Source organism: Vitis vinifera, chromosome 19, assembly GCF_030704535.1.
Source record: "Vitis vinifera cultivar Pinot Noir 40024 chromosome 19, ASM3070453v1".
Classification (NCBI taxonomy): Eukaryota; Viridiplantae; Streptophyta; class Magnoliopsida; order Vitales; family Vitaceae; genus Vitis; species Vitis vinifera.
Window position 1 is genome coordinate 3,302,505 of NC_081823.1, and position 21,916 is coordinate 3,324,420.

At 36.2% G+C, this 21,916-nt stretch overlaps 2 protein-coding genes and 2 pseudogenes across 2 annotated transcripts; 2 read left to right on the forward strand and 2 right to left on the reverse strand.

The window, feature by feature from the left end:
• Positions 1 to 10: 10 nt before the first annotated feature.
• LOC132252581 (NADPH-dependent diflavin oxidoreductase 1-like) lies at positions 11 to 1,364 on the reverse strand (annotated as a pseudogene).
• LOC100253869 (NADPH-dependent diflavin oxidoreductase 1-like) lies at positions 11 to 8,378 on the reverse strand (annotated as a pseudogene).
• A 1,371-nt stretch (positions 8,379 to 9,749) lies between these two features.
• LOC100245111 (stem-specific protein TSJT1) lies at positions 9,750 to 11,250 on the forward strand. Its single transcript, XM_002284741.3, has 4 exons — positions 9,750 to 10,219; positions 10,307 to 10,547; positions 10,649 to 10,769; positions 10,880 to 11,250. The coding sequence occupies exons 1-4, from the start codon at positions 10,008 to 10,010 to the stop codon at positions 11,071 to 11,073; spliced, it is 768 nt and encodes a 255-aa protein (XP_002284777.1). The 5' UTR covers positions 9,750 to 10,007; the 3' UTR covers positions 11,074 to 11,250.
• A 2,216-nt stretch (positions 11,251 to 13,466) lies between these two features.
• LOC100250470 (lanC-like protein GCR2) lies at positions 13,467 to 16,588 on the forward strand. The gene is made up of 6 exons (XM_002284745.5): positions 13,467 to 13,854; positions 13,970 to 14,148; positions 14,800 to 14,911; positions 15,072 to 15,188; positions 15,281 to 15,595; positions 16,106 to 16,588. The coding sequence occupies exons 1-6, from the start codon at positions 13,693 to 13,695 to the stop codon at positions 16,442 to 16,444; spliced, it is 1,224 nt and encodes a 407-aa protein (XP_002284781.1). The 5' UTR covers positions 13,467 to 13,692; the 3' UTR covers positions 16,445 to 16,588.
• Positions 16,589 to 21,916: the final 5,328 nt, after the last annotated feature.

A 21,916-nucleotide genomic window follows, 5' to 3' on the forward strand; every position in this document is an offset into this window, starting at 1 on the left:
TTAAAATAAGTGAGACAAATTTAAAATATCACATAATTAATTTTTTTTTTTTATGTTTTTTGGTTTTCCTTTTACTTTTCCTCCTCTCCGTCTTCTTTTCCTACCATTTTCCCTCAAATGATACATTGTTGAGAAGAAGTCTGCTCAAGAGTCAAGACCCTGCTTCAACATGGTACTTGCCAGCCCTCACCATTGCCCTAAGCCATCTCACAGCAGATTCCCTTGGAACACCATTTTCCTTGGACACAATTTCCTCAAAGCTGGAAAATACATCAGAGGGCATCTTAGTTGAAGAACCAGCAACATAGATGGAAGCCCCCTCACACAGCAAATTCTAGATCCTCTGGCTCTTCTCTCGCATCTTATGCTGCACATAGACCTTTTGTTGTTGCTCCCTTGAGAAGGCCACGTAAAATCCTCCGCCCTTCTCTTCCGAAAGCACCCTGAACCCGCCATTTCGTGAATGAGACAACCAGAAATCTCTGTATAAGAAGTCATCATCCTCATTCCAGCAACCAAAGAAGAAAAGAACTGGACCAGTCGAACAAGATCTACTTTGTACGGCCCTTTCCTCCACAAATCCACGAAAGGGCGCACAACCAGTCCCAGGGCCAATGAGAATGAGAGGAAGTGATGGTGGCGGGGCGGGAAGGGAACCTTTAACAAACCATGCATATGAATAATCACCCCTGTTCGTGAGAGAATGCAGAGTTAAGCACCCCAGAAAGGAACTATTTATTTAGTTGCTGCATTGTGTAAATTTTACGAGTTTTATGTGTTATGATGAATCCATACCTTGTTGAGGATCAAGTCCAGTTAGCCACTTTGAACATAGACCCATTCATTTCCTCTTAAAAAGTGTTGTCCATGGTGTCACGTTCACGGTTAGGTGCACTTGATTGGGGTGAGCTAATGGAGAAGAAGAAATGGAGTAGGAACCAGCTGCAACAGCCACTCGAATGGCATTTGCACTGAAGGGAAATCCTCTAATACCTATAACATGCCATACAGACGATCGGTTAATTAAAAGAAAAGAGCATTACTCACTGGGTGGATGTAGAAGGAAAAAGGAACATGCATTTTCAGATCATTCGTATATTTAATTCAGATGTGGCAAGTTAGTTCATGTGTGAGGGATTTCCTTTTTCAGAACCATAAAAAAAAGGGGGGGTTTACTAAAACACTAATAAATTGCACAAGATTTCTCATTCATTAATAAAATTATTCATGTAGCAGTTAAATATGCAAATAAAGCACCAGCTGCCTGCTAAGAGGGGGAAGAAAGAAAAAGCAAAGTACCAATCATTCACTATCTACATGGGACTGTTGTTCTGGTCCATTAGTTTCCTTCCCCCAAAAGCCATCATTAAATCCCTTTTTTTGGACCTAAAAATATTATGTTGGAATGAGAAAAAAAAGGCTTCATACTTATACAAAGTTTGAACCAGTTCTTTTGTCAGTATGTTTTCATGAAATAATGCAGAGTGTAGCACAGAGACTGTTAAAGAATGGAATTGAAAGATGCTCATTAAATAAAACACAAAGCAGAAATGTATCAGTCATTCAAAAAATTTAACCTCCAGAACAGTTATTCGTTCCTTCTGGTTGTACTGGTATAGATCATCTCTTCCTTTGGGTGAGGCAAAATATTGAAGCCTTTCCTTTTCATGTTCAGCAGTTGCAAAAAAACTCATGACCTGAAAGGATGAAATATATCAGGATAGCTAGTCACTAAAGTGAACTGGCATCTTGCAGTCTGAAGTAGAAGGACAAGTGTAAGAAATCAGATTGCATTATACATTTTGGAAACAAATTTACAATATATTTAATTTCTACCTTCAATTATTTCAACAAATTACTACACGTTGGGAAATTAGCAAGCATCAACTTAAACACAACTGATCTATAAACTAACAGCGCATGCACAGCATACGTAACTTAAGGCAGTTACAATCCACTCCCGTGGTTAAATTTAATAGACTTGTGCCCATAAATAGACAACTGATCTATAAACCAAGAACACATGCAAAGCATGAACAATTTGATGCAGATATAATCCACTGACATTGCTAAATTTAATAGAGTTGTGCCTTCTCTTTTCCAAATACACAATTGATATATAAACTAAGAATGCAGGCAGAGGATACACAACTTGAGGCAGTTATAATCCACTCACATGGTTAAATTTAACATAACTTGTACTTTCTCTTTCTGTCACATATATTCCTGCTGAAACATTGTATATATCATGCTTTCTAAGAGTTCCCTCATGTGCGGCCTCATACTCCACACATGGAGACTCAAATAGATCCATAGACAAACAAACCACGGACGACCTCCTATAAGTTTGCATGTGGGCTCACTACATTGGGGGAAATAATCATGTGGTAAGGTTCAAACTCATACTTCCTCCTAAACAAGGCTCTGATACAGTCAATTTTTTTTTATCAATAAGTATATAATTGTATTGCAAAGAGGCGCTAAAATAGCGACCCACCGAAATACAGTATAAAGGGACTTACCCCCTTACAAAAGGCTCTGATACAGTCATATAGACCCACAGACAAACAAATCACAGACAACCTCCTTTATGTTTGCATGTGGGCTCACTAAATTAGGGGAAATAATCATGTGGTAAGTACAAACTCATATTATCCCCTAAACAAGACTCTAATACCATGTTGGACAATCAATTTCATAAAAGTTTAAACTGTTAGAATTTGGATTTATAATATATACCATGCTTTGTAATAATACTTTTTCTTATAAAACCACTGTTTCTTCAGAATTATTACTAATAAAGACACAAAATAAACAGTTGTTTCTGGCTAAGAAGAAGAACAGCAAATTTTACATTTATTGATTAGCCTATAAATACACAACTGATCTATAAACTAAGAATGCATTCAGAGGATATAGGACTCAAGGAAGTTATAATCCACCCACATGGTTAAATGAACAGAATTGTACTTTCTCTTTCTATCAAATATACACCTATTCTTATTCTTCTTTAGAACAGTTATTTCTTCAGAATTACTATTAATGAATATCAAAATAAACAGTTGTTTCTGGCATAAAAAGAAATCATTTTGTCAAAGACCATATTTCATTATCATCTTGTTGCTGAAAAGAAAGAGGTCGTTACCCAACTCAGGTCCAGTTTGAGTTATGGGAGGTTCAGATAGGAAATGGTATCATTTTTACATAAAGATTGAAGAGCAAGAAAGAGGAAGCAAAATTAAGACACATGGCAAAGCTAGAAGGCTAGTTACAACATTCAACCCATAGAAGAAAAAATAAGTAAATAATACAGAGCTAACCATACAGGATTCCTGCCTCAAAGAAATAGCGCCAGGGAGAAGCGGAAGTAAACATCCATTGTCAATTCTACAAAAGTTTTTAATTTGATGGGGATCTTTGAAGCATTTTTATTAGCATTGGGAAGGTAATTCTCCATCTCTCCAGGATGAACCTGAAATCAAACATTTTTCTTTATTATAAGAATAAAAATAAAAAAATAAAAAAAATGAAATTAAAGTAAATCTCCAACCAATTGGATATAATACTCATTTAAGTTCACTATAAACAATAATCTAAGATTAGAATCTGGATGTATCAATGAAATCGAAACAAGCTCAACAAACCCTTAATCCCAACTGTTTGAGGTTGGAATCCTTTTTGATATGCAAAGGAAAAGTTTACTAGCAGGTGTCAAATAAAAAGAGCCATAACCTAAGTACACAGAATGTATACAAAGAGAGCCAAAGGCAAGAAAGGATAAAACAACACCTCATCCTCTTCCTAAACAATAAACTCAAGATGGAGCTAAAAGTAACAATCCAAAACAACATTAGACCAAAAGTACAAAGAGTTAATGAAGAAATTTTCCAACATCAATTCTGAACTCTCTCCAAATGGACCACATCAGGCAAAGAGGAACAATCCTCCAAAACCTCCTTCACTCCTCCCCACAAACTCCCTGACAAAGAGAACACTTCAGTCCAATCCCTCTCCATATATAGATATAAGAAAATAGAAGATTATAGATGGTAGCGCCTAATGAAAAAGGGCCTTTCCCATGTCCTACGCTTTTAACTTAAACCATGACAAACCAATCTTATTGGTGCTGTTGGAAAATGGCTCAAATTCCCAATTGGTATATGTTCTTTTTTGTAAAAAGCATTATACAAAATATTTTTTGCATTGGTTGTTATTATAATATTACATTTCCATATAGAATAAGAAAATTTACTTAAGAATATATTCATAAATATTCTAGGTCATGAGGGAAAAAGGTTATGAGATAGAGATGGGCTTGTAAAGATTAAATGTGGTAGATAGAAATGTGAGGAAGAATGGGAGATTACTTGGTGTAGAGACTCAAGGTTCAAGGTATAAATACAAAGAGCAAAGAAACACGAGATGTTTCAAGGCTCAATAGTGGTATCTATTTTTCTATCCTCCATAACATTCTTTATAATTTAGCGTAATGATCTTTTTCATTCGTGGATGTAGGCATGGCCGCTCAAACCACGTTAAAACCTAGTGTACTTCTATGTGTGGTTGATTTCATCTTTGTGTTCTTGCACTAACATGTTACATTGAAGCTTCCACATACATAACAAATTGGTATCAAACCTTAGAATGATAGACTTGGAATGGCAACAAAGTTTGAGGTTGAGAAATTTGATGGAAGAAACATTTTCAGTTTATGGCACATTAATGTGCGTGCCTTATTGGTTCAACAGGGATTAGCCAAAGCATTGAACGGTGTAGAAACTCTATCAACAACGAAGTCTAATGAAGGGAAGGATAAACTTATAGAGAAGGCACCAAGTGTTATCTTGTTGTGCTTAGGTCATGAGGTATTTCATGAGGTTGCAGGAGAGGATGTTGTTGCTAAGTTATAGTTGGAGCTAGCAAGTTTGTATCTAACGAAATTTCTTATAGATCACTTGTATTTGAAGAAGTGATTATTCACTCTCCAAATGAAAGAAGGTACATGAATTAAAGACCACCTTAATGGATTGCATAAAACTATTATAGATTTGAGAAATATTGATGTTAAGATTAATGATGAAAACCAAGCCATAATTTTTATGTGTTCCTTACTGAATTCCTATGAGCACTTTGTGGACACTATGATGTATGGTAGAGATATATTCTCCATAGAGGATGTTAGGGTAGCCTTGAACTCATAGCGGTTGAAGAAAAGGGTTGGGAGTAGAGAATAAAGCTTAGGGGAAGGTTTGAGGGAAATAATGGCAAAACAGGTTAATCCAAATTCAAATCAAAGTCCAAGGGAAACATCAAGCACTTCAATTGCAACAAAGAAGGGCATTGTATGAAAAATTGTCCAAAACATAAAGGAAAAGAAAAAGAGAAAGTTTCTAATTCTGGTGATGTAGTTATTGTTATTAACTCAAGTGATAAGTAGATCCTTGATTTAGGGTGTTCCTATCATATCCTAATAGGAATTGGTTTTTTGCTCCCTTAAAATACCAACCCCACCCAAGCTAAATGGAAGCACCACAAGGAACCTCAACCTCCATGACAGGTAGACATCACCACCGGAAAAGAAACATGAAAATATCCAAATTTTATTCACAAGAAGGCTAATAAAATCACAATCCCCAAATTCAAATGCTATAATTCTGCTCTGACAACCGAAAAGGGGATAAAATCTTGTCAAGGAAGCTTTGCCAAAGAAGCACAAAAGAAGGCTATAAATATTAAATATCAGGGCAAGAAGAAAGGAAAGGGAGGCAAGTCTCCACTACTAAATCCCTCTCTGTATCCACCAAACAGATGAATAAAAATTCAGTTATTCATTGAAGAATTTTAGAATCTTCGGTATTATATGGACACTAAGACATAATTGTACCCTGAAGGGTGCTGATCATCGCCCAGACCTCTTTCAACAATAGCCACTGACCTCTTTCAACAATAGCCACTGCTCCAAGATCTAAAAGTCTTTTGTCAAGCTTCTCTGCCACAAACTGCAATCCCTGACAGAAAATCAGTTTCTTTTGAATTAAAACAAAGTGAAGTCCATTTCATTATCATCAAAACATTCCACAGTTACTCACTCTGTATCATTGTATGAAAAAAGCAATATCATTTCACAATTTGTGTGAAACAACCAGAAATTTTAACAGAAAAATGGAGCAATCAATTTAACAAAACAGCTGAACAAGGCATCATTTTTCTGGATTAATAAAGAAAACTGAAAAGGACATGTAATTCTTGTGAGAATTTATGAACTATTTATAGATGCAATAAGTATAAACTTAACAGGCCCAAAAGTTAAAATTAGAAATATACTTCTAAGTTCTATCAAAATGGTATGAAGATTGATCGCTCCATAATGAGGTCTTGAAGTGTCATATTTGATAAATAGTATACCAAATAAAATAATTTTTATTTTTTTATTTTTTGCTCTTAGGACAAGAAACATGAACTATCTTGAAATGAAAAAAGAGGAAATACAATGAAAGGATGAAAGGTCCCTGCCCCTTAGAAGAATGCAAGACCACTAGGGAAATCTATAAACAAAGGGACAAAATGGAAGAAAAGAAAACAAGCACACAAAATAAGAAATATCTTTGATAAAATGCTCATGTTAATCTAAGAAATTCCAATAAATGTTTAAATTTCTTTGATATATATATATATATATATATATATTTTAACCCATAGCAAACAATCGAATTTCCACACTACTTGCATGACCTTGAACTGTGATATCAATTTATATCTTTAATCCTCTATTTAATATCCATCAAAATAAAACTAATGAAATATGATATATAACTTATAGATGTCAACAGTTTTTTTCTAGAATAGAAAGAAATTATTACATTATATTTCTGGTAACCAGAATCACCCAACCCAAACACAGCATAATGAACTCCTTCTAGCCACCACTGATTAAGATTTCTCTGCAAAAGAAACTTCCAAAATGCCTACAACATAAATGGGAAATTAGGACAAGCAAAATATATTACTAAACATCGACATCTGGGCTCCTCCAATTTTTTTATATTCACAACAGAATCTCAAGAAACCTTCATGGAATCTGGTGTATCCCCTTGGCCTGTGGTGGAAACAACGAATATCACATTGTCCTCATGAGGTAAAGAACCCTGAAACAGTAAACAAGAAAGATGCTGAAAAATATTGGATTCAAGCCACTGTAAAAATTGACATGTGAATGTAATAACAGTATGTACAGATTTGCATACTTAGAAAATTATTGGAAGTCACATTGTCCTGTAAAAACAGTTCTACGCGAATCAAAAAAGTAAACATCCATAGCCACTCTTATATTACTCTTAACCTCACCCTTTTGTCAATTATTAGGAAAAGTAATAAACTTTTTATACTTGTTTGAATCCAATATTTGCTTCACAAATCAACATGCCCTATAATTCATAACACTTAGCAAGGAGCTTCAAACACAACAACAAAACCCAGACAAGGTCCATAATACTCCGTATCTTATGGTCATTTCTCAAAGGTCTCCTGATCATTAATCACCCAAGAAAAACCCGATGCCTCTATAATTCTCTTGTTGAAGACAGAGCGCTCTAACTATGGTAACTATCGAAAAGGATTATCTGAGGCAAAATTCCAGATCTTCAGAAACCAAAACCACGTAAAAACAGAAAATCAAGGGGAATTAGCAAGGAAGAAAGATTGGACATACAGCATTGAAGCAGTCGATGGAGAGAAGTGCTACAGGGCAGCCTCTCCGCCGCATCCAATGCATTTCCAGTTTGGGATGCGTATGGTATCAGTAGCTTCTGCTTCTGCTTCTGCTTCCCTTTCGTATCTGCTATCTGCTCACTGTTCACATTGACACACACAGACTGGGATATGGCATTTCTAGGTCTATTGGTGGGTTGGGCTGGAGAATGTGGGCTAAGGCCTCATATATCTGGGGAAAAATGATCCTGTCTAGGATTTTATGAGGCCTTATCCCATTGAAGCCCAGTCTTGAAATCAATTTATACTACAGTCCTCAACTTCATGTGATATATTTGTATAGAAAAATAGAACCATAAGAAATCAGTACCTTTTTTTTATAAGAAATTAAAGATTGTATTAAAAATAAGCTTTTAATTTTTTAAACAATAGTCTTTATATTTTTTCCCTTATTTTAATAATTTAAAAAGAAACTTTGGTTACTAAATAAATAATATACTTCTCATCTAACAAATTACATTTAAAAATGAATTTTTATTTTTATTTGAAGATTAGTATTTCTTTTATTGTCAAGTCCTTAAGAGTGTTCATGGGGATCCAAACTCCCTCCAATGACCAACACGGGGTAAATTCAATATGTCATCAGTGACAAGATTCAAATTCAAGACCATGTGTTATTTACTAAGATCACACTTTTTAATACTTACTTTCATCAATTGGGTCAGTTATTTTTCCTCATATTTCACATATTTATTATTTAATAATATAATCATAAAATTATACCCATTTTGCACTTTAAAGGTTCTTCCTTTTCGATATTTAAAATAAAAGTTTGTACTTTTTCTTGTTGCTTTTCCTTTTCTTCCAAAAGGCTTCGATTTTGGCAACATAATAGGTAAAATTTATGTTTCTCAAGCCAAATCTATTTTTGAATATAATTGGTAGAATCAATTATATCCCATTACTAGTTCAAACGAAAGGATAAAGCATATAGAGCATACACATTCAAGGCAAAATAAATTAATTACCAAAATGAATATTTTGTAAAATTTGATACTCATATAGCTTAGATATTGCTTGGATGTTCAAAAGAAGTTCAATATAGTTTACAACTATTTTCGAAAACTTGTTACCAGACCTAAATATAACAACAGTTTTTTATTTTCTAAAAAAACACAAATTTTAAGAACTGATTTTTAGAATTGTTTTTCAAAAAGGTACCAAATAAGGTCTTAAGTACTAATTTGAATATATTTTTAATTTTTAAAAATAAAGAAATAACAGTAATTTCTGTATTTATATTTATATAAATTCTTATATAAAAATTCTAAATATACCAACATCTTTAAAGTTACTTTTAAAATGTTTAAAATCTCAGTATTATCTCTAATATTTAAATAATTTTTAAAATTATTATGTTTTTAAGGTAACTCACAAAAAAAATTAATATTTTATATGGAAATTAATATTTTTTATTTTAAAATTTAAAAACAAAAAATATATCAGGAGCTAAAAAATTTTACCATGAAGGAAAAATTTACTAGCAAAAGGCTTTTTATTCATATTTAATCTTCGAAACGACGTCGTCTAGACAGTTTTGTCGTTTTCCTCCGTTCGGTGAGAGAGGCACGTGCCGATGTCCTGGCAAAAGAATATTAGTACGAGGTGCCACGTCAACACCAACGCATGCTGAAGGCGGCGAAGGCCATCCCACAGAGTAGTGAAAAAAAAAATCCTAGGGGCACTGCAGACGACGCAGGCTGAGGTCAATTTTCGCCAGTTTTGGATAAGCCTTGGCACTAAACCCAATCCAAACGTTTCCAAGATACTACTACTGCCCCTCCTAGTTTTACTACTTCCGCTGCACAAAGGACATCTACTTTTCCCAAAATAGAATACAATCATGCGTGGAAATAACAACTTTCTATTATTTTTTTATTTAAAATAAAATACATTTTTAATTAACAGCAATGAGGGTGCGACACGTGACTAAATAGATTTGAACTAGGGAGATGTAGCCTCCCCTGAATCACACGCAGGTCCAACCTCTGAATAAACCATGTTCGGGAAACGAACGAAAGAGACTTAAAGTGAAGCTGAGTGACGTCATTGATACACGAGAAACCTTATCCAGTACCATCCATGAATGCTTTGTCTGAAGTAAGATAAAACTGCCAGATACATCCACCGCATCATCATCTTCATCTACCCCTTATAAATATTGCCCCTTCTCTCTTGAGTTCATCTCCTTATTTTCGCTTTACAAACTAATACCCACAATTCATCTAAAGCTTTGAGCGATGTTGGCCATTTTTCACAAGGCGTTTGCACATCCGCCGGAGGAGCTCAACAGTCCGGCGTCTCGGGATGGTTCAAGGAAGCCCAAGCTGCCGGAGGAGACCCTCAGGGAATTTTTATCTGCTCATCCTGCCAACACTTTCTCTATGAGCTTTGGCACTGCCGCAGCGCTAGCTTACGTTTCTCCGGACAGGTCCTACCCAACCCACCAAAGGTATGTATGCTGGCTGCAGAAACTTACATATGTCAAATATTTTTTTTATCTGAGTATTAATTGAGGAATTGGGTTTGGTTTTTTCAGGCTGTTCGGTGGATTTGACGACATATACTGTCTATTCATGGGGAGTTTGAACAACCTGTGCACACTGAATAGGCAATATGGGCTGTCGAAGGGGAGCAATGAAGCCATGCTCGTGATTGAAGCGTATAGGACCCTGAGGGACAGGGGCCCATACCCAGCTGATCAGGTGGTGAAGGATCTTGAAGGAAGCTTTGCCTTTGTCGTCTATGACAGCAAAGCTGGGACTGTATTTACTGCTCTGGTAAACATCATCTCTTTCATTAATTCCCCTTCCCCATCTTAAACTACTTGATGCCATTGATAAGTAATCTGTGTGTTTGTGAAATGGTTGGCACTTGGCAGGGCTCTGATGGAGGAGTGAAGCTGTTCTGGGGGGTTGCAGCTGACGGATCTGTTGTGATCTCCGATGACTTGGGGGTCATAAAAGCAGGCTGTGCCAAATCTTTTGCTCCTTTCCCAACAGGTGAGTCTAAATATAGCTGAATGAATGCTTGAACATATCTTGCAATATTAAAGGAGTAATTAATATTAAAGGCTGATGGGTGTTGATGTTGGGGGGTGGTTTTTGGTTAGGGTGCATGTTCCACAGCGATGGAGGGTTGATGAGCTTCGAGCATCCAATGAACAAGATGAAGGCAATGCCCAGAATAGACAGTGAAGGGGTGATGTGTGGAGCCAACTTCAAGGTTGATGTCTACTCCAGGATCAACTCCATGCCTCGTGTTGGAAGTGAAGTCAATTGGTCTAATTGGGAGGATTACCATTAAACCCGCCTGCTCTTTCCTGCTCATGGTCTGATCTTCATCAACAACATCCATCCCAACCAGCTTCCTAGCTTTCTTTCTTTTTATGATTTGATATCCTGAATGTTCCTCCTTTCCTAGTTGGGATTTCATAGAATAAATGTCGCAAGAGTAATGATATTTCACTACTCTTTGAACTAATGAATCCAAAGTTGGGGGAGAGGGAAGAGAGATCATTATTATCCCAAACACAAGGAAAAGGGATCAGGGGTATGCACTTGATACGATTGAGCCTTGAAAAGACAAATCCTGCTCTCTCTGAACAAACCAAACTTGGTTGTTTTAGCTTTGGAATATGTCAATGTCATTTGAATATTCATCCTAAACATATTAGGATGGGCAATATTTTAGTAGTTTTCGGAATTCCTCCTCGTTTCCTCCATCTAGTTCAATAAAATGAATGTGAATACGATTTGAAGAGGGGATATGTCATTGTTGTTATTACATTTATTTTTATCATGGGGTCATTTCACATATTTCAAGATTTAAAAAAATTAGTGTGATTATCTTATGTTTTTAAAAATTATTTACAATTTAAAAAAATGACCTTTTTTAATTTTTTAAAATAAGTTTTAATTTTTTATTTTATATTTTGTCATATCCTATACATATTTATTATATAAAGTATATATATATATATATATATATATATATATATATTAAAAATTTGATGAATAAAATTATAAGATTAACGTTTGTAGGAGAGGTGTTGTCTTAAGTTTAGGAAAAAGATATATTCAAACCTTATGGCGCTTTTAATTTGTCAATAAATTTTTTTAAACGACATTTTTGGGGTTTAAATCTTGATTTTGATTCTAATATTACTTATTGATTAAATATTTATCTGAATTAAAATTATAAAATCTATTATAAGGATTTTTTTTAAAAAAAAATTAATTGGATGTGAGCAACTAATAAATTGTAAGGTTAATTTGTAGGGAATTAAACTGAATTCCCTGTGAGAAACAAAAAATAGAGAAAACACACGTCAAAGAAAAATAATCACACATACAAGATAATATTTACATGGTTCGGTAATTTGCCTACATTCACGGAGTTGCAAGGATATCATTATTATCAGGGAATAATACAAAGTACAACCCCTGCAACTCCGTGGGAATTTTCACTGAAGGTGGAGTCGATTGCTCTTTCGTGGTGATATGATACAAAAAAGTTTGTGTCATGGAGAGATTGAAGATTAACTTCATGGAATTTGGTCCAAGGTGGAGATTGTTAGGAAGTGTCCCAAATTCCTAATTAGTATAGATTATTTTTTTGTAAAAAATATTATATAGAATATTTGTAGGTTGATATATTATTGCAATATTAGACTTCCTTATAGAATAAGGAAGGTTGTTGGAAATATCTCTATAAATATTCCAGGTCATGAGGGGAAAAAATCATGAGATGGAGATGACCCTGTATAGACTATACGAGGTGGATAGAGATGTGAGGAAGAACAGGAGGTATCCGGTGGAACGAGAGAGGGCTCGTAATAAGGTATGAATACAAGGAGTGGGGAAACATGAGGATGTTTCGGGAACCCAATAGTTGTATTTAGCTCTTTCCTCTATAATATTCTCTATTGTATAGTGGAATCGTTCTTTCTCATCTGTGGATGTAGGCATGGTTGGCCGAATCACTTTAAAACCTCGTGTACCATATGTGTGATTGTTTTATCTTTTTGTGTTCTTAAACTAACATTATTGACATTAAAGCTTTCGTTGGTGCAACAACAGATAAAACAATCACACATATGGTACACGAGGTTTTAATGTAGTTCAGTCAACTATGCCTACGTTCACAGATGAGAGAAAACGATTTCACTATACAATAGAGAATATTATAGAGGACAGAACCAGATACAACTATTGGGTTCCCGAAACATCCCATGTTTCCCCACTTCTTGTATCCATATCTTACTACGAGCCCTCTCCACCAGGTACCTCCCATTCTTCCTCACATCTCTATCCACCTCGTATAGTCTTTACAGGCTCATCTCCATCTCATGACTTTTTCTCCTCATGACCTGGAATATTTATAGAGATATTTCCAACAAACTTCCTTATTCTATAAGGAAGTATAATATTACAATAATATATCAACCTAGAAATACTTTATATAATATTCTTTACAAAAAAGGAATTTATACTAATTAGGAATTTGGGACACTTCCTAACATAATTTTGCTTATTTTTCCTATAGTTTGGATTAAATATACTTAAGGCAAAAATTTCCTTGAAGGGAAGGAGAATGAAATTAATCAATGAGAAGTATAAAGAAGGTTTTTGATAAGATTTTATATTAATGGAGGTGAGATGAATTTAATCCAAATTTCATAAATGAGGTAAATGAAATTAATTATAAAGACGCGTTTGTCTAGCTCCAAATTCGAACCCAAACTAGAATGGGGTTAATGATGTCCTCAACCCAATTATTCAAATCCTATCCATGGATAAAGTCGCCCAAATCCACTCAAGGATAGCGTCGAACCGACTCAATCTGGCGCACTGCAGCTGCTAGCCTGCTCTTCTGTCTTCACCCACGACTGACTACCCACCAAAATTTGGAGTGCTCAGAGGGATGGCAGACAGATTCTTCCCAAACGAAATGCCGGAGACGGCAGTGGAAGCGGAGGAAACAAGCGCTCAAAACAGTGGAGACTCTCTGATAAAGCTCCTCTCTTTTCCATACGAAACTCTCTCCCAACAATTCGAGCGAGCTGCTTTGGATGTCAAAGACGCTGTACACGCCTCTTTCTGAACTTTTTGATCTGGGTCTTGGGTATTTTTGGGGATGGATTGGGACACAATAGAAGTGAATGTATTTTGTGTTGTGGTGGCTGGTGGTCATGTTTCAGGTTGTCAGGGAGACATGGGCGCTTGCTGGAAAACGCGTACAGGACTATGCTTTGTATACTGGGGCTCTTGGGACTGCGTTTTTGCTCTTCAAGGCCTATCAGATTACTAACAACAGGGATGATCTTAATGTTTGTTCCGAGATTGTCAAGGCTTGTGATTCTGCTTCCGCCACCTCTGGGTACCTCTTCTTTTTTCCCCTCTTTTCCCTATGTGTGTGTCTGTGTTTCTGCTCCTTAAATCGGTTGGAATTTTACACTGGATTAGTAGTTTACTCATTCCTTTCTATCTGTTTCTGCGGATTTCTCCTTGCCCCATCCATACTGTATTGGATACTAAGAATTTCCTGGGAGCAAAGGAGCTGGTGTGGAAAGGACGATCCTGGAGGGATATTCCTAAGACACCTACTTGTATTGATCAAACTCTGGCACATTGATTTAAAGGGAGAAGATAGAAAGACTGGCTCAATTGGGGTGGGTTATAGTATTGGGAATTTGTCAAAGTGGATTTTGTTTTGTACCCATTTTTTGGGTTTCATCCAGGTATTCCATCAATGAAAAAGAAAAAATTAGCTCCACCACTTTGGCGTTAAGACCTGCATGATCAATTAAATTGGTTGAAATTCTGCTGTTAATCGTGGAACCAACCTACCTTGCCCACCATGGAAAATATGAATGTATTCAACTACTGTTCGTAATTCATATGGGAGATTGTTTAAAAAAAATGGTTGGGATCATGCACCCACTATCAGGTTCTATCCTGGTTTGCCTGAAAGTGGATATTTAGCAACTTAGCTTAACTTAATTTGCATTTTTAATGTATGGGGTTGCAGGCGTGTGACATTCATATGTGGGCAAGCTGGTGTTTATGCTATTGGTGCTGTTGCGGCTAAGCATGCTGGGGATGAAAGATTGCTTGGTCGCTACTTAACTCAATTTAAAGAGGTACTTTGATTGTATGTTTTTACAACTATGACGATGATTCCAATAATCCTAACCTGCTATAATACTCCAAAATTAAAAAGATAAAATTTAATTTTTATGTTTGTTGGCATTGATTATTTTTATCTGTCCATTAATCAATTCTTTTTCTTTTTGAGCGCAGATTAAGCTTCCTAAGGATTTGCCAAATGAGTTACTATATGGGCGAGGAGGGTTCTTATGGGCATGCTCATTCTTAAATAAGCATATTGGTAAAGACACAATATCTTCTGCTCGCATGGTAAGATCTACCATTCTTTCATTTCATTTTGCCTCAATCCTTCTCGAATAAGAGGGTTAAATGAATTCTTGTTGGGTTGACATTAAATACAGAGAGCTTCTGTGAAGGAAATTATCAAGTCGGGTAGAGAAATGGCAAAAAGGGAAAGATGCCCATTGATGTATGAATGGCACGGGAAGAAGTATTGGGGTGCTGCCCATGGGTTAGCGGGGGTTATGCATGTTTTGATGCACATGGAACTGAAACCAGACGAGGTGGAGGATGTCAAGGGTACCTTGCGTTATATGATCAAGAACCGTTTCCCCAGTGGGAATTATCCTTCAAGTGAAGGAAGTGAATCTGACCGCCTTGTGCATTGGTGTCATGGTGCTCCTGGTGTTGCTCTTACCCTTTTGAAAGCAGCTGAGGTACTCTTTCTCAGGGATACTTCTCCTACAAACTAGTTTAGACAACTTAAGGAAATAAAGGTTAACAGTATTATTTTCATTTGTGCACAAGGATTGACATTCTAATTTGGTATAGTAGAATATCGGACAAAAGATCCACAAGTGATTCTAGAAATTTCCAGTAACTCCTGTTTGGAGCCCAAGAAAGGAACTATTATTTTGGTGTAAGTACTACTAAAGCATTGCACAGTATCATGTGAATAGGAAATTCATAGCCATTAGCCAGCCTATGATCTTGTTGTGTCAAGTGGACACCCAGGAAAGTGTAACTTCTCTGCAACTGTGTTCTAATCTTATTCTGCTCAAAGACCAAGCATGAAATTTGTGGGGTTCTCTGATTCTGTTTCCTGATGCATATGCTATTCTTTAATACCAAAATATGTCAATAATCTACTCTTATTATATAGAAGGATGATTATTCTTAAGGTTTTGCAAGTCTGTCACAACTATCTTAAGAACATTAATGATCAGGTTTTTGGAGACAAGGAGTTTCTGCAAGCAGCTGTGGATGCAGGGGAGGTGGTATGGAACAGAGGCCTGCTTAAGCGAGTTGGGATTTGTCATGGCATCAGTGGGAATACCTATGTGTTTCTTTCACTCTACAGACTGACTGGTAATGTGGAGTTCTTGTACAGGGCCAAAGCATTTGCTTGTTTTTTACTCGACAGGGCCCAAAGGCTTATATCAGAGGGGAAGATGCATGGAGGTGATCGCCCTTATTCACTATTTGAAGGCATTGGAGGAATGACTTATCTGTTTCTGGACATGATCGAACCATCTGAGGCCAGGTTCCCAGGTTATGAACTTTAGGTTGCTTTCTACAGGACAAATAGGGGAGACCACGGGTATGATTATCACTTCTGTATGTTGAGTCTCAGAGCTTCTGTAAATAATATATGAAGTCTTAAAACTTTTGCAAATATATGAACTGAACATATTTCAGTTTTGTCTCGAGTTCTTGTGCATTGGTGGAGAAACATGATCTACTCTTCATTTGACAAGTATATCTCAAACCCTTCTTTTATTGAAAAATGGTAGCTTTGTGCTTAATGATGTGCACCCTCTTGAAAAGACGATGAGGGTTGGTTGCATGAAGCTCTTATATATGAATGCACTCGATCATCTTCTTGTCTCTGTTGTAAAAAATGGAGATGAAAGAATCAAAATCGTTTTCAATTATTGGTTTCTCTTATTGCAGTGATGTGATATGTTTCCATGTAGTCTCCATCCTTGTCGACTACATCATACTTTCTCTGCTGTTTTGAGTTTTTATTGGTTCATTTATAGTTGATGGTTGCAAGTGTGCCATCATGACAACTTGTGGATTTGATGAGTTGAGGGGAAAGTGGGCACTGGCATAGAAATGTGTTTTATGGGAACTAATGAGGGACAATTATTGAGGACAATGGGACCAAAGCCACAATGGATGGAGCAAATGAAGGGGGCGACTATCAAAAATACACTTTGGAGCACTAGTGCGGTGGATCCTTCCACAGACTCTGTTATGTTGAAACATTCTACTCTTGCTAAATCAGAATTTTTGTGTTTATTTATTTTCTTGTTCTTCAATTTATTGAGTCCACGTATCAAAGAAGACCGCAGATCAGCTGGAAGTCGGGTATTACTCAACTTCAGGTACATGTTGACTTGTCCAACTCTTCAAATTGATAAATGGTAGTTTTTTTCATTTATACTTTCATTCGTTCATGTACAAAGTATATATAGAGGGTAATTACCATTCTAAGAATGGGAAAGAATGATACAAGGAAATAATGATATAAGAAAATAACAACTAATATCCTAATATCTCAACTTTCCTAATATCTCAATATTCATAATATCTCAACTTTCTTAATATCTAAACATTCCTAATATCTCAACACTAAATGATATAAGGAAAGAATGATATAAGGAAAACATTCCTAATATCTCAACACTCCCCCTCAAGTTGGTGCATATATGTCACACATGCCCAACTTGTCTAAAAATTTTGAGAACACTTGACTTGAGACAGCTTTGGTAAGAATATCGGCCAATTGATCTTCTGATCGAATCTTAGGCAATTCCACAATCTTATCATCCAACTTTTCCTTAATGAAGAATCTATCCACCTCGACATGCTTTGTACGATCATGATGTACTGGATTATGAGCAATGTCACATGCGGCTTTATTGTCACAAAACAATCGGATTGATTGCCTAGATAGGTAACCTAAATCCTGTAAGAGGAGTCTTAGCCATAATGCCTCACAAAGTCCTAGAGTCATACCTCTAAATTCCGCTTCTGCACTTGAACGAGCGACGACATTCTGCTTCTTACTTTTCCATGTCACAAGATTACCACCTACAAAGGTAAAGTAACCAGATGTAGATCGCCTATCATCCACTGCACCGGCCCAATGAGCATCAATATATACTTCTATACTCTGATGATCAACATTTTTAGCGAACAAAATTCCCTTCCCAGGAGCATTCTTCAAATACCTCAAAATACGCATGACTGCATTCATATGTTGCTCTCCAGGATTATGCATGTATTGACTCACTACACTCAATGCATAAGCAAGATCTGGTCTTGTATGAGCTAAGTACATTAATCTCCCCACAAGTCTCTGGTATCTTCCCTTATCAGTTGATACTTGATTAGGCTCAACACACAATTTCAGACCTTCTTCTATTGGTGTATTAACAGGTTGACATCCCGACATTCCAGTCTCCTGTAAAAGATCTAAGGCATACTTTCTTTGAGACAGAAAAATTCCTTCACTTGATCGAGAAACTTCAATCCCAAGAAAGTATTTTAGAGAACCTAGATCTTTCATTTCGAATTCTTTACATAGATAATTTTGCAGAGCTTTTCTTTTTTCAGGATCATTTCCTGTAACTACCATGTCATCCACATATACGATAAGTGTCGTAATCTTACCATGTTGCTTTTTTAGGAATAAAGTGTGATCTGAATTACTTTGACGATAGCCAAAAGCTCTCATTGACTTTGTGAACCTTCCAAACCATGCTCTCGGGGATTGCTTCAACCCATACAATGACTTCTTCAATTTGCATACCTTCTGACATTGCTTTTTTGACATTGCTTTTCTAACACCATGCATCCTGGTGGAAGATCCATATATACTTCTTCAGATAACTCGCCATGCAGAAAGACATTTTTCACATCGAATTGTTGTAATGGCCAATCTAGGTTTGCAGTTAAAGACAATAATACTCGAATTGTGTTGATCTTAACTACAGTTGCAAATGTCTCTATGTAGTCAATTCCATAAGTTTGAGTGTACCCTTTTGCTACTAGTCTTGCTTTAAATCGTTCAATACTACCATCTGCCTTGTACTTCACAGTATAGATACAACGACACCCAACTGGCTTCTTTCCTGGTGGACATTCTACGAGTTCCCATGTTTCATTCTTCTGCAATGATTTCATCTCTTCATTCATGGCTGCTTTCCACCTTGGATCAGCTAAGGCTTCCTGCACACTGTTAGGAATAGATACAGTAGATAATTGATTTACAAATGACTTATTTGATTCAGACAAACAATGGGTAGACACATAGTTGCTCATGGGATATTTGACTTTAGTAGACAATTCAGGTTCATATGTGGGTTTAGGAATACCTCTATTATGACGATGTGGTAACCGTTTCATGAATGGATCAGGTTCCAAATTAAGAACACCCTCAACAGACGACGATTGGTTTGGTATTTCAGTGAAGACATCTTCGGACCCAAATTGTTGACCACTCATATCCAACTCACCCACTTCCTGGTTCACTAGTTCAGATTGTCCAGATTCATCTTCCTCGGAGATATGATAATCATAATCGAGAGTCTGAATTTCCTTATGGTACTCTCCCTGAAGTTCAGACTCAGATGAAAAATACATTGAATCTTCATGAAACACCACATCCATTGTAATATACATTTGTCGAATTGGAGGATGGTAACATCGATATCCCTTTTTGTGCAATGCATATCCAACAAACACACATTGCAATGCATGAGAAGTTAACTTGGTGCGTTGGTGTTTGTGTAGATGCACAAATGCCACGCAACCAAAAACACGAGGAGGTAGATTTGGGACGGTTGGGGCAACTATGACATTAGTAAGAGCTTGGAGAGGTGTTTGAAAGTTAATTGAGCTAGAAGGTACCCGATTGATCAAGTATGCGGCAGATGTGATTGCTTCTCCCCAATAAGATATCGGTGTTTTTGCTGCTATCAAGGAAGCACGAACAACCTCTAACAAGTGTCGATTTTTTCGTTCAGCGACTCCATTTTGTTGGGGTGTATTGGAACAAGTAGTCTGATGAATGATGTCATGTCCTTCCAAATACTTTTGAAGATCAGAACTTTGATATTCTCCACCATTATCACTACGCAGAACCCGAACCTTTGCATTGTATTGAGTTTCAATCATTTTATGAAAATTTTGAAACAACAAGTTCACTTTATCTTTGGTCTTCATTAAGCATAACCATGTCATTCTGGTACAATCATCAATAAAAGTAACAAACCAACGTGAGCCACTCAAAGTTGAGACTTTGGATGGGCCCCAAACATCAGAATGTATAACCATAAAAGGAAACGGACTTTTATTCAAAATTAACGGAAACGAAGCACAATGACTTTTAGCCAATTCACAAATATCACAACGGAAACCAGAAATATCACTCTTTGCAAACAAACTAGGAAACGATTTTTTTAAATAACTAAAGAAAGCATGTCCCAAACGTCGATGCCACAACCAAATTTCAAACTTTTTCTTCTCCTCCTCAAATCCATCTGCCATCAAGGCTTGTTGCAACTTATTTGAATCCTTTGATTGCAAGTCCAAGTAATAGAGTTTTCCCCGTTTAATACCACAACCAATCGTCTGTCTTGTTTGGATGTCCTTAATCACACAAAATTTAGGCAAAAAAATGACAATACAAGATAAGGCTGTAGTGATTTGAGAAACTGACAAAAGATTGTAATCTAAAGATGGAACAACTAAAACAGAATCCAAATTCAAAGTATCAGTAAGAGTTAAGGATCATTCCCCAATGACTGGGGTTGTGTTACCATTGGCTGTGGAAACAATTTTTTGTGAGGAAGGTCTAAGGGGTGAAACCTGTCTAGAATCAAAAGTCATATGATCTGTAGCACCAGAATCAATTATTCATGCACTATTAATAACAGGTGTAAAAGTATTTAAAAACTTACCACCATGATCAGTAGCGGCTACCAATGCAGGGGCTTTCTCAGCAACATTAGCCTCTGTTTTTATTTCGGCAATAGTTGCAGTCGAGGTTTTCTTGGGATCCTTCTTCCGTTGATCACGATTATTATAATTAATAACAAAGTGTTGATAGCCTAAACATTATCTAAAGGTCCATCGTTCAAACCCTCGGTTCCTTATTGTTTTCCTGGTCATACCAAGAGTTGTTGCTTTGAAATTGTGGGATATTCAGACTGGTGGAACCAGTCTTATTGAAGTGAGTGCATTTGAAGGTTGACTTATCAATATTAGGGCTTGTCTTAGGATGGTTGATCGCTGTCGGACTACCATAGCGACAAAATATCCAGGATTTCAGTTCCATGGCTCTGATACCATCTTCAAATTGATAAATGGTAGTTTTTTTCATTCATACTTTCATTCGTTCATGTACAGAGTATATATAGAGGGTAATCACCATTCTAAGAATGGGAAAGAATGATACAAGGAAATAATGATATAAGGAAATAACAATTAATATCCTAATATCTCAACTTTCCTAATATCTCAATATTCCTAATATCTCAATATTCCTAATATTTCAATATTCCTAATATCTCAATATTCGTAATATCTCAACTTTCCTAATATCTAAACATTCCTAATATCTCAACACTAAATGATATAAGGAAAGAATGATATAAGGAAAACATTCCTAATATCTCAACACAACCTCCTATGATGTTAAGATTTTGAGCCGAGAGATGGTTTAATAAGTTCTTAGAAGAGAGAGCGACTTGTCAACAAGAACCCATAATCTGGATGCCCAGTTCATGTCCTCCTTCATGCTTACTGGGCTGTTCTCTTATCATTTTGCTTCCTTCTGCTAAATCACCCTCTCTAAGAACCTTTTACATTGAGAGGAATTTCAAACTATAGGTTTTGTTGGTAATCAAATTGGGGTATGTTGGGGAGTTCAGACAATGGACATGATTAAATCGACAAATCCCTAGAGAATGACTGGTCAAGCGTCTTTATCATTTTTACAGGTGAGAGCTTGTGTATTCTCTTGG

Excerpts from the sequence above, each read along its gene's own strand:
- LOC100245111 (XM_002284741.3), top strand. The coding sequence starts at position 10,008 with ATGTTGGCCATTTTTCACAAGGCGTTTGCACATCCGCCGGAGGAGCTC. Across the intron at positions 10,220-10,306 it reads TCCTACCCAACCCACCAAAG|GCTGTTCGGTGGATTTGACG; the intron begins GTATGTATGCTG and ends TGGTTTTTTCAG. Across the intron at positions 10,548-10,648 it reads GGACTGTATTTACTGCTCTG|GGCTCTGATGGAGGAGTGAA; the intron begins GTAAACATCATC and ends GGCACTTGGCAG.
- LOC100250470 (XM_002284745.5), top strand. The coding sequence starts at position 13,693 with ATGGCAGACAGATTCTTCCCAAACGAAATGCCGGAGACGGCAGTGGAA. Across the intron at positions 14,149-14,799 it reads TCTGCTTCCGCCACCTCTGG|GCGTGTGACATTCATATGTG; the intron begins GTACCTCTTCTT and ends ATGGGGTTGCAG. Across the intron at positions 14,912-15,071 it reads ACTTAACTCAATTTAAAGAG|ATTAAGCTTCCTAAGGATTT; the intron begins GTACTTTGATTG and ends TTTTGAGCGCAG.